We start from the raw sequence: 12,222 nt of genomic DNA on the forward strand, positions 1-12,222 counted from the left end.
AATCATGAAATCTCTTTTCTCCTAATCTATTTACTCTTTGCAGTTTCTTTCTAATGTCTGCAGCCGATTGGTTTACAAAACTCATGATTACAGCTGCTTTACTATCAGGAGCCTCTGGATTCATGGGGGTATAAGTGTGGTATGCCTCCATGATCTGTTCTAAAAAGGCAGCTGGAGACTCATCCCTTTCCTGCTATAGATTCCCTACCTTGGTCAAATTGGTGGGCTTCCTAGCAGCCATTCGGAAACCCCCCATTAGAGTCTGGCAGTAGACCCGGAGCCTCTCCTTACCTTCTGCCGTGTTGAAATCCCATTCAGGCCTGGTTAAGGGAAAAGAAACATCTATTTGGGCCTGGTTGGTGGTTGGGTTCCCGTCCACTCCTGTAACCACTTTCCGGGCCTCATTGAGGATTCTCTCTCTCTCCTCCGTTGTGAACAGGACCTGCAAAAGCTGCTGGCAGTCGTCCCATGTGGGCTGGTGGGTGAAAAGCACAGAGTCTAATAGGTCAATGAGCCCTGCTGGCTTCTTGGGGCACTTGGGGCTGTGCCTTCCAGTTGTAAAGGTCACTAGTGGCGAAAGGCCAGTAGTGATGGGGCTGATTGCCGTCCGCATCCGGGGGCCCTGCGGCTCGTAAGGGCAGGGTCTTGATAGTAGAATCAGGGGCTGTGACGGACAGCTCCCTCTGAGCCCTTTGTCTAGTGAGGGCCCCGGCCGCTTCTGGAACTCTGCCCGCTTCCCGCGGCGGGGCAGGATTGAATCTCTCCGGCATCCTAGGGAGCTGATACAGGGGAGGAAAAATTAACTCTTCTCCAATTCCTGCCTGCAAAACCGGGTAGAGGGGAGCTGGAGCTGACAGCAGGGTGGCTTTCTTCTTCTCCTTCTTCTTTTCCACTTTCTACAAGGCAAGAATGGGTTCCGGCTCCAGAGGGCGCAGGGCTAGGAAGGGCTTGAGCCAAGAGGGCGGGTCCTCCACGAGGGCCTGCCAAGTAATAATGTAAGGGAGTTGATTGGGATGACCCCCCTTCGGCCAGGAGACGACTTCTCTGACCCGGCGGATGGTGGGGAGATTGAGAGTCCCCTCTGGCAGCCACCCGACATTGAGATCCGGCCATTCACTGGAACAGAAAGTTTGCCAACGGCCCTTTCGCACCTCTACACTTTAGCCCTTCCCTTAACCTCTTTGAGATGATCAACCATAATACTTAAAGGAGTAGGTTAAGGGAAAAGAAACATCTATTTGGGCCTGGTTGGTGGTTGGGTTCCCGTCCACGCCTGTAACCACTTTCCGGGCCTCATTGAGGATTCTCTCTCTCTCCTCCGTTGTGAACAGGACCTGCAAAAGCTGCTGGCAGTCGTCCCATGTGGGCTGGTGGGTGAAAAGCACAGAGTCTAATAGGTCAATGAGCCCTGCTGGCTTCTTGGAGAACTTAGGGTTCTGTGCCTTCCAGTTGTAAAGGTCACTAGTGGCGAAAGGCCAGTAGTGATGGGGCTGATTGCCGTCCGCATCCGGGGGCCCTGCGGCTCGTAAGGGCAGGGTCTTGATAGTAGAATCAGGGGCTGTGACGGACAGCTCCCTCTGAGCCCTTTGTCTAGTGAGGGCCCCGGCCGCTTCTGGAACTCTGCCCGCTTCCCGCGGCGGGGCAGGATTGAATCTCTCCGGCATCCTAGGGAGCTGATACAGGGGAGGAAAAATTAACTCTTCTCCAATTCCTGCCTGCAAAACCGGGTAGAGGGGAGCTGGAGCTGACAGCAGGGTGGCTTTCTTCTTCTCCTTCTTCTTTTCCACTTTCTACAAGGCAAGAATGGGTTCCGGCTCCAGAGGGCGCAGGGCTAGGAAGGGCTTGAGCCAAGAGGGCGGGTCCTCCACGAGGGCCTGCCAAGTAATAATGTAAGGGAGTTGATTGGGATGACCCCCCTTCGGCCAGGAGACGACTTCTCTGACCCGGCGGATGGTGGGGAGATTGAGAGTCCCCTCTGGCAGCCACCCGACATTGAGATCCGGCCATTCACTGGAACAGAAAGTTTGCCAACGGCCCTTTCGCACCTCTACACTTTAGCCCTTCCCTTAACCTCTTTGAGATGATCAACCATAATACTTAAAGGAGTAGTTTGGGTCTGTCCCGTAACGTCTGTCCAGTAAGTCCACAAGATTAGACAGAAAAACACAGAAAACAGATAAACAAAGACACTCAAGAACAGCCTTCCGACCCCACGGAAACAAAACCGAAAGCTAGATGATGGCCGTACGCCAACTGGCGGGAGCGAGCCACCTCGTCTCAGATTTTCGAGGGGAACCCACACCCCTCGTGAGGGGTTTCCGCGCCCCTCCAGATGGAGGATCGGAGCCTCCTCCGACTCCTCCTGCTCGTGGTCCCCCAGTGTGTCCACCTAGACCGCTTCAGGTACTACAGATTGCAGAAACGAGCTTGCACAGAACACACAACGACACAGACACCTACTGCGGTCAGTCAGACTCTCTGGATTGGGGTCCCTCGTGGTTTTTGGGGATCTCGGACAAGCCCCCAAAAGTTGTGCTCAGATTTCGGAGTCCCCAAATATTGACTACCAGGGAGCCACATCCGATGTAAAAGCAAAGAGTCTTTATTCAAGCCTGGGCTTGGCTCCCCCAGCCTCCTTACCAACGCAGCCGTGAGATGAGAGAGCACGAGCCCCAGGAGAACAAAGGCTATATAGGGCTAGTCATTTAGGTGGGCTTAGGTAAGTGACGTGGATTACAGAAATTGGTCACTTTAGTCAGGGTTTTTCAGCAGGGTCTTACAGCACAATGGTCAGGAAGTGACCAATACATTCTGAGATTTGAGCCATACCCACTATTTCCTGATTGGTCAACAGTGGCACATAGGGAACATCCTATGGTATAGCCCTATTAGGACCTTAGCTGCCTTCCTGGAGCTTCATTGGCCCACTCAGGCGGTGGTTGGGATCAGGCTGAAGACCCAGCTCTAAAGTATGGAAATAGTTCTGCTTTGTTCTTTCAGGCTGCAGACATCTTTAAAAAATTTATTGATTAGAGAGAGAGAGAGAGAGAGAGAGAGAAAAACAGTGAGTTGTTGTTCCACCTATGGATGCACTCATTGGTTGATTCTTGTCTGTGCCCTGACCAGGGATCCAACCCCCAACTTTGGTGTGTGGGGACCATGCTCTGACCAACTGAGCTGCCTGGCCAGGGCCTGGGGAGTTGTTTGGTTGTCACAAGGGGGTGACAACTGCCAGCATCTAGTAGGTGGAAGCCAGGGAGGCGGTTAACCATCCCGCAATGCACAGGCCAGCTCCCACCACAAAGGAAGTTCTGGTCGTCTGGCCAGCTACATGTCTCAGTGGCTGAGGGTCGACCTATGAACCAGGAGATCAGGGTTTGATTCCCTATCAGGGTACATACCCGGGTTGCCAGCTCCATCCCCAGTAGGGGGCGTGCGGGAGGCAGCTGATCTCTGATTCTCTCTCATCACTGATGTTTCTCTCTCTCTCTCCCTTCCTCTCTGAAATCAATAAAAATATTTTTTTAAAAAAAAAGAATGTTAGGTCTAAGTATCCAAGTGCCAAGATCCAGAAACTCTGCCTCACAGCCTTGTTTTTCCTCCTGCCTCCTGCTGGAAGGCCTTTCCCTCCAGGCTTCCCTTTAAATGCCCTCCTTCCTTAACAAGCCAGCTCAGATGCCCCGCCTCCTGGGAGGCAGGCCCCCAGTGATCCCCACCCCTACCTACCTCCCAGGCTCTAAGAATCCCTCTGGGGAGTCCCCGAAATGCCCATCACAGGGGATAATTGCAATAGTATGAATCAAAGACTAGTCTCTTCCATTGTTTTCATTGTCCCTCCTTGTACTTTACTTGAATGTCTTTATAACAACTCTGATGGAATTCTGGCTTCAGGGATGACAAGGGTCCCTCTTATTTGTTTTATTTTTGGTTGTTTTTTGTTTTGTTTTGTTGGTGTGTGTGTATTTTAAATATATTTTATTGATTTTTTACAGAGAGGAAGGGAGAGCGATAGAGAGTTAGAAACATCGATGAGAGAGAAACATCTATCAGCTGCTTCCTCACACTCCATACTGGGGATGTGCCTACAACTAAGGTACATGCCCTTGACTGGAATTGAACCTGGGACCCTTCAGTCCACAGGCTGACGCTCTATCCTCTGAGCCAAACTGGTCAGGGTGGTGTGTTGTTTTTTTAATGTACTTTTAATGATTCTAGAGAGGAAGGGAGAAGGAGAGAGAGAGAGAAACATCAATGATGAGAGAGAGTCATGGATCAGCTGCCTCCTGCATGCCCCACACTGGGGATCGAGCCTGAAACCTGGGCATCGAGCCCAAAACCTGGGCATCTGCCCTGACTGGGAATGGAACTGTGACCTCCTGGTTCTTAGGTCGGCCCTCAACCCCTGAGCCACACCAAATGGGCAATCTATTTGTTTTTGTTTCTACTGGAGCCTAAATGTGCTTTCACCTACAGTAGGAGCATAATAAACATCTGTTGAGCGAGTGATATTGTGTACCTTAATATGTCCTCAGATATGGTTACTCCTTCCAGTAATTTTCTTAAAGGACTGAGTCCAAAAAAAATCCAACAGGCCTAGCTAGAGTGACTCAGTGGTTGAAGTGGACTGTTGAACCAGGAGGTCTGGGTTCAATTCCCAGTCAGGGCACATGCCCAGGTTGGGGGCTCCATCCCCAGTGTGGGGCATGCAGGAGGCAGCTGATTCATGGTTTCTCTCATCATTGATGTTTCTCTCTCCCTCTCCCTTCCTCTCTGAGACCAATAAAAATACATTTAAAAAACAAAGAAAAAACAAATACAAAACAGGCTGAATCTGAGAGTGTTTCTTTGTGTGTGTGTGTGTGTGTGTGTGTGTGTGAGAGAGAGAGAGAGAGAGAGAGAGAGAGAGAGAGAGAGAATTTGTTTCAGATACTGTGATCACAAATCGTATATTATAATTATTTGTCTTTATTTCTGCAGATAATTAGGGAAAAAATAAATGACATTGAAGGCACGAAACTAGATGACCACTTTCTTGACTTAGAAAGGGTAAGAGCATTTTAATGTCAATTGTGTGAAGAATGTGTCTCATCACATTATCTCACTCCTATGTGGAGTCTAAGTAACAAAATAAACTGATGATCAGAGTGGATGCAGAGACAGGGAAGCATGGAACAGAATGTGGAACCTCGGAGGCAAGGCAGGGGAGGGTGGGTGGTGGGAGGTAATCAGCCAAGGACCTTGTATGTGTCTGTGCATGGCCCAGGGACACAGACAATGGGGTGGTGAGGGCCTGGGTCGGGAGGCAGTGGTGGGTTGGAGGGGTGCAATGGGGGAAAAAGGGGACATATGTAATACTTTCAACAATAATGAATTCTTTTAAAAAAGAGAGAAAGAAATCTGGTGGGAAAAATTTTTAAAAAAAGAAACAAATTTTGACTGTAGTTGTGACACGCCGATCCTTGGAAAAGAGTGGAGTCTAGGATGCTCATACACAGGAGTGCATCCTGAAACCCAAAAGGCAGTTTATTCCCAGGTCTCAGTCCAAATGATGACTCTTGATTATGAAGGATCCTGGATACGGCTTGCTGGTTTCCTCTAGTGGACAAAACTCAGAATGTTCGAAAGATGGGCAGTTTTTTTTCCATCTAATACTAGAGGCCTGGTACACAAAATCTGTGCACAAGTAGGGTCCCAAGGCCTGGCCGGTGATCAGGACCAATGTGTGGGGCGACTGGCAGGGTGATCAGGGGGCCCTTGCTGGCACCCACCTTGGGTGGCCTGGGGACAGCTACTGGGTTGAGCATCTGCCCCCTGGTGGTCAGTGCGTGTCATAGTGACCGGTCATTCTGCTGGTTGTTCTGAAAATTCAGTAAATTTGCATATTAGGCTTTATTTTATAGGATATATATTTTTATTGACTTCCGAGGGGAAGGGAGAAGGAGATAGAAACATGAATGATAAAATAGAATCATGGATTGGCTGCCTCCTGCATGCCCCTCACTGAGGATCAAGCCCACAACCCTGGCATGTGCCCTGACCGAGAATCAAACTGTGACCTCCTGGTTCATGGGCCAGTCGATACCAAACACAGGCACATTGGCTGGACAAGATGGGCAGTCTTGAAAAAGGACTATCCTCAGGCTCCTGTTTTCCTCCCCTCCATACACTCAGAGCAGGTAGGAGGGAGTGGGGCCATGGAAGGGGTGGTGTTACATTTTCGTGTCTTGAATCAAAGATCAAGCATTGGCATATTTTGTAGTAAGTGACAAATGATCATTTCTGTTGGATAAAGTTTCATTGCTAATCACTATGAAGCTATATATAAATACACACACACACACACACACACACATATACAGAGAGAAGACTACATATATATATATGTGTGTGTGTGTGTGTGTGTGTGTTCCCTTCCTCTGAAATCAATAAAAATATATATATGTATATATATTTTTTTAAATGTGTGTTTTTTTTAATCCTCAGCTGAGGATATGTTTTATTGATTTTAGAGAGAAAGAAAGAAAGAGAGTAAGAGAGAAACATCAACGTGAGAGAGAAACATCTCACTGCCTCCCATATGCACCCTAAGGTCACAGGGATTGAACCTGTGACCTTTCGGTGTCCAGGATGACCCTGCAAACCACTGAGCCACCGGCCAGGGCATGTCAGGACCCTTAACAGAAATGATTGTGATGTTGTCCCTGGTCCCCTGTTTGGAGCATCCCTGGGGCCCCCAGGAATCGCCAAGGTCCTTTGTTTCCTTGCCTTTGTCACCGTCGAAAATCATGTCTGTGTTTTCCTGTGAATTCACCTTCCTGTGAATTCACCGTTTGTCACTTAACAACATTTTATGTGTTTTTTTTTTTTTTTAGAAAATAGATATCACCAATAAAGCTGTTACAGAAATTCTTTTGAAAGCCACAGAATACATTCAGCCCAATCCAGGTAACATGGGACAATTTCTGGAACTGTCCTATGGCCCATTCACGGTGACCCACACTGACCACCCACGTCAGCTGGGCCCTCCCTCAATGTGATCTAGAAACAATGCCCTAAGGGTTTCAATCATGAAATGTGGTTTTGGGTGTGTTTTTTAAAAAATATCTTTTTATTGGAGAAACCAAGATGGCAGCATAGGTAAACACTGGAGATTGCTGCCTCACACAACCACTTCCAAAACACAACTAAAAGATGGAACGGACATCATCCAGAACCACAGGAAGGCTGGCTGAATGGAAATTCTACAACTAGAAGGAAAGAGAAAAGCATACCGAGACTCAGAGGAGGTGCAGTGTGGAAGTAAAATACAAAGATGCGGAGGTGCATACAGAGAGGGCTGGCGGCTGAGGACAAGATTATCTTTTTCAATTGGGAGTGAGTCTCAAGCTCTGAGCTCCAATTCTGGGTGAGCCTCTGGGGACCCAGACTCATACAGGAGAAGTGGGACTGTCTGGCATCGGTCAGAACTCGAGGGCAGCTTTCTCTCGGAGGCGCTCACAGCGATTGCTGGGGCCTCTGAGGGCAGGACTGAGAGCAGCCATAACTGCTCACTCCGCCCGCCCTGTTGATCCCCTGGGACCCTGCCCCACCCAAGCCGTGCATGAAGACTTTTGCATATGAAAGGCCCAGCCCTTTGTAATCTGAAAATTACTTAACACACTGCAGCTGGCCTTAGGCCCCTGGGCAACTTGCATTTCTTTACAGCTGGCTTCTGCAGGGTAGCCTCAGGCAGAGGCTAGATTAGCACCTCCTTAGATCCTCGAGCCAGTGTACCCAGTGGTCAGAGTGCGACCATCCAATTACAACTCCTCAGATCCATTAGGGACACACTTGGGGCAGACTCAGTGAGCACCAAAGCCCCACTGAAGCAAGTCTTGCCCCAGAGGGTGTCTTCAGCACAGAAGTTCTCCCACCGTAGACACAGCTGATTCTCACAGCCAATTGGCCTGAAGGTCAATTCCTCCCAGTGTTACCTACAACAATCAAGGCTTAACTACAACCAGACTGTGCGCAAAGCCCACAAGGGGGTGCACCAAGAATGTCTACCTCAGGTAATTGGGGAAGCTGAGCCACTGGGCCCTATAGGACACTTAGCACAGAAAGCCACTCTATCGACACAGCGAAGCATAAAAAAAATGCAGAGACAAAGAAATAGGACACAAGTGACAGAAATGGAGGAAAGCAAACTACTGGATATAGAGTTCAAAACCACACTTTTAAGGTTTTTCAAGAATTTTCTAGAGACCACCGATAAACTTAATGAGACCCTCAAGAAATCTAGTGTGACCCTCGATGTTGTGATAAAGGACCAACTAGAAATTAAGCATATACTGACTGGAATAAAGAGTATTATACAGACTCCCAACAGCAGGCCAGAGGATCGCAAGATTCGTCAAAGATTTGAAATACGAGGAAACAAAAACCACCCAACCGGAAAAGCTAACTGAAAAAAGAATCCAAAAATACGAAGATAGTGTAAGGAGCCTCTGGGACATCTTCAAGCATACCAACATCTGAATTATAGGGGTGCCAGAAGAAGAGAGAGAGCAAGATATTGAAAACCTATTTGAAGAAATAATGACAGAAAACTCCCCCTACCTGGTGAAAGAAATAGACTTACAAGTCCAGGAAGCACAGAGAACCCCAAACAAAAGGAATCCAAAGAGGACCACACCAAGACACATCATAATTAAAATACCAAGAGCAAAAGAATCTTAAAAGCAGCAAGAGAAAGAAACTCAGTTACCTGTCAGTTGGTTTTTCAACAGAAACTATGCAGGCCAGAAGGGAGTGGCGAGAAATATTCAAAGACATGAATACCAGAAACTCCTCTTTCAGTCAGAGCTAGAGGCGGGGCAGGGTGAGAGGAAAGAGCAGTCATCGGGCACACCCTGGCTGTGGGAGGTGTTTGCAAACACTCGGAATTCCGTGAACCTGCAGGGCCCTCCGCCCCAGAACCGCAGACTGTGAGTCTGTAAAGTGAGGAGAAGACAGATTCTCACTCCAGGGCGGTCAGGGAGTGAGTCTCCAGGGACAGTGTGCTCTGAGCACAGGAGGGGAGAAAAGGTCCATCCAGGTATCTCGGGGGCAGTAAGCCAATTCCCAACATGCCCTGTTCTGGACCTCCTGGAGACTCTCTTCTCTGTGCTGCCTCCAGTGAGTCCCACTCCTCTGAGTTTTAATTCTGCTAGTGTTCAGTGTCTAGAGAGAAGGTTCTTTTTAAAAAAAAATTTTTTTATTAATTTCAGAGAGGAAGGGAACAGGAGAGAGAGAGATAGAAACATCAATGATAAGAGAGGATCATTGATTGGTTGCCTCCTGCATGCCCCCCACTGGGTTTCGAGCCCACAACCTTGGCATGTGCCCTGACCAGGAATCAAACCGTGACCTCCTGGTTGACAGGTTGACACTCAATCCCTGAGCCACACCAGCTGGGCCCGAAATTCGGTTTTTTGATGTCTACTCTCCAGCGACTCTGTGATTGCCTGGGCTGATGAGTGCAGAGTGGATAATCCTGGGACCCGTTGGGAGGGCTCCTGGGCCAGCAGCTGGGCACTGCTCAGCAAAGACATGTAGGAGACCCTTCAGAAACCTACTCAGTGTTTTGTAAATGCTTGCTGCTTACTTAGTTATTTCCACCTTTTTTACTTACCTTTGTTGTTGTTAATCCTCACCCAAGGGTAGCTTTCCATTCATTTTTAGAGAGAGTGGAAGGGAGAGGGGGAGACAGAGAGAAACATTGATGTGAGAGAAACACATCGATGGGTTGCCTCCTGCACATGCCCCGTCCAGGGCCGAGGAACCTGCAACCAAGGTTTGTGCCCTTGACCAGAATCGAACCCGGGACCCTGCAGTCTGCAGGCTGACACTGTATCCACTGAGCCAGACTGGCTAGGGCTCATTTACTTTTTAAAATATATTTTTATTGATTTCAGAGAGGAAGGGAGAGGAAGAGAGAGATAGAAACATCAATGATGAGAGAGAATCATGGATCGGCTGCCTCCTGCATGCCCCACCTGGGAACCTGCCCACAACCTCGACATGTCCCCTGACCCCAATTGAACTAGGGACCCTTCAGGCCAATGCCCTATCCACTGAGACATACAGGCTAGGTATAAATTAATTTTGAGAGATAGAGAGAGAGAGAGAGAGAGAGAGGAAGAGCAAGAGAGAGCGAGGTCCTGATATAGGTTGGTTGCAAGGTGTGCACAATTTCCATTTCCCACGAGACTTCATCCAATCCGTAGGCACCTACCTGGTTGACAAACCTGACAATCATGGGAAAGACTAAATAGGTCACTGGGGCCCTTTGGCACCTCGGGTCTCTGACATGTTGCCGAGGGTGCCCTTGATCTTGCCGACTGCATTTGTTGCATGCTCTGTGCCTGTCCCTCTGCCTTGTCCCTTGAAGGAATTACAAATGACCCTGTCTTGAAGCATGCAGAGCGAAGCTGGGAATGCTGAGCCCGATGTTGAAGATCCACAATCAGAGGAAGGCCTCAGAGTGCCTGCAGCCAGAGGGCCTGCTGGGCGACTGCATGCTCAAGTACGGCCAGGAGCTGGGCGAGGACTCCACCTTCGGTGAGTGCACAGGGCCCAGAGGGTGGGACACAGCCTGTATCGCCTATAGGTTATACACGAAGCCTTTCTTTTTTCTTTTTGGATTGATTTCAGAGAGGAAAGGAGAGGGAGAGAGAAACATCAATGATAAGAATCGTGGATCGGTCGCCTCTTGTGTGCCCCCTTATTGGGGATCCTGGGCATGTGCCCTGACCACTCATCAAACCGTGACCTCCTGGTTCATAGGTCGACGCTCAACCATTGAGCCATGTAGGCTGGCCAGGAGATTTTGTTTGTTTGTTTGTTTTTGTTAATTCTCACCTGAGGATATTTTTCCCATTGATTTTTAAGGAGAGTGGAAGAGAGAGGGAAAGACAGAAACTTCGATGTGAGAGAAACACATCGATTGGTTGACTCCTTCATGGCCAGGTCCCTGCCTGAGAAGTGTGCAACCCAGGTACTTGCCCTTGACCGGAATCGAACCTGGGACTCTGGTCCGAAGGCCAACGCTCTACACACTGAACAACACCCACTGAACAACACCGGCTACGGCCGGGAGATGTTTTAAAGAGAATCTTCAACCTCATTGTGCACAGCTTTGAGGTCACCCTCTTGCAAATTTATGTGGATTGGCTGTTGCCCAGGTACTGGGGGTTATTCAGGAAGAGCTACCCTTCGCTGTCCACACTCAGCATGGCTGCCCACCCTGCTGGGAGCTACCCATGTGACACTGCCAGGCTTCTTCCATACCAGGGAGGATCAGGTCGCCTTGCCCTTGGAAGGATCCAGGGTGTGACCCAGGAGGACCTGGCAGCAAAAGCTGAGATGAGATGTTCATTCATTCCTATTGTCATCTTCATTGTTGGTGCTTAGCCCCGAGGAGGACTCAATCCTTTTATTGTTTACAAAGAGGGACTTTTTTCTGCAGCTTCTAAAAAACCCTAGCGGTTCTCAACCTGTGGGTCGCGACCGTCGGAGAACATATAGCATATCAGATATTTACATTACGATTCATAACAGTAGCAACGAAAATAATTTTATGGTTGGGGGTCACCATAACATGAGGAAATGTATTAAAGTATCGCAGCATTAGGAAGGTTGAGAACCACTGCTAGGACCAGTTGACAAAAACACAATGTGGTTTGTTTTTTTACAAAAATTGATCTTTATCTCCATCTAGTGGCCAGATTGGAAAGTGCCTCGGCCTGTCAGCTGCCAGGTGAGTTTGATGTAGAAAAGGAGTAGAGAAGAAATGTAGAAAGTTTTTATTTTTAGCCCGGCTAGCGAGGCTCAGTTGTTGAGTTTCTTTTTTTTTCACTTTTTTACAAGAAAAAATCTTTTAAATATAACAATGTTACATCCAATAAACAGTATTTCAAGAGAAACAATCTTTTTTTTAAAATATATTTTATTGATTTTTTACAGAGAGGAAGGGAGAGGGATAGAGAGCCAGAAACATCGATGAGAGAGAAACATCGATCAGCTGTCTCCTGCACACCCCCCACTGGGGATGTGCCTGCAAACAAGGTACATGCACTTGACCCGAATCGAACCTGGGTGGCAGAGGGCAGGCCCAATCCCTAGGTGCAGCCCCTGGTTGGGCTCAGAGCAGGGCTGATTGGGGAGTTGGGGTGCTGCCCCCTGTCATGTCCAGAGCAGGGC

General features: G+C 48.5%; 2 protein-coding genes across 2 annotated transcripts in view; one reads left to right on the top strand and one right to left on the bottom strand.

Annotated features, from left to right (window-relative positions):
• LOC102751787 overlaps nt 1-1,664 on the bottom strand; it is a 7,046-nt gene extending 5,382 nt beyond the window's left edge. The window contains 3 exon segments of the mRNA XM_015561243.1: nt 209-475; nt 537-896; nt 1,245-1,664. Of these exon segments, the coding sequence (XP_015416729.1) occupies nt 209-475; nt 537-896; nt 1,245-1,664 (1,047 nt within the window).
• A 243-nt stretch (nt 1,665-1,907) lies between these two features.
• The window catches only part of LOC102752071 (endophilin-A3), a 16,428-nt gene continuing 6,113 nt past the window's right edge, over nt 1,908-12,222 (top strand). The window contains exons 1-5 of the mRNA XM_015561244.1: nt 1,908-2,033; nt 2,333-2,403; nt 4,983-5,046; nt 6,873-6,945; nt 10,438-10,581. Of these exons, the coding sequence (XP_015416730.1) occupies nt 1,908-2,033; nt 2,333-2,403; nt 4,983-5,046; nt 6,873-6,945; nt 10,438-10,581 (478 nt within the window). The remainder of the gene's footprint in view (nt 2,034-2,332; nt 2,404-4,982; nt 5,047-6,872; nt 6,946-10,437; nt 10,582-12,222) is intronic.

The sequence above is a fragment of the Myotis davidii genome, unplaced genomic scaffold (genome assembly GCF_000327345.1).
Source record: "Myotis davidii unplaced genomic scaffold, ASM32734v1 scaffold596, whole genome shotgun sequence".
In the NCBI taxonomy this organism is placed as follows: Eukaryota; Metazoa; Chordata; class Mammalia; order Chiroptera; family Vespertilionidae; genus Myotis; species Myotis davidii.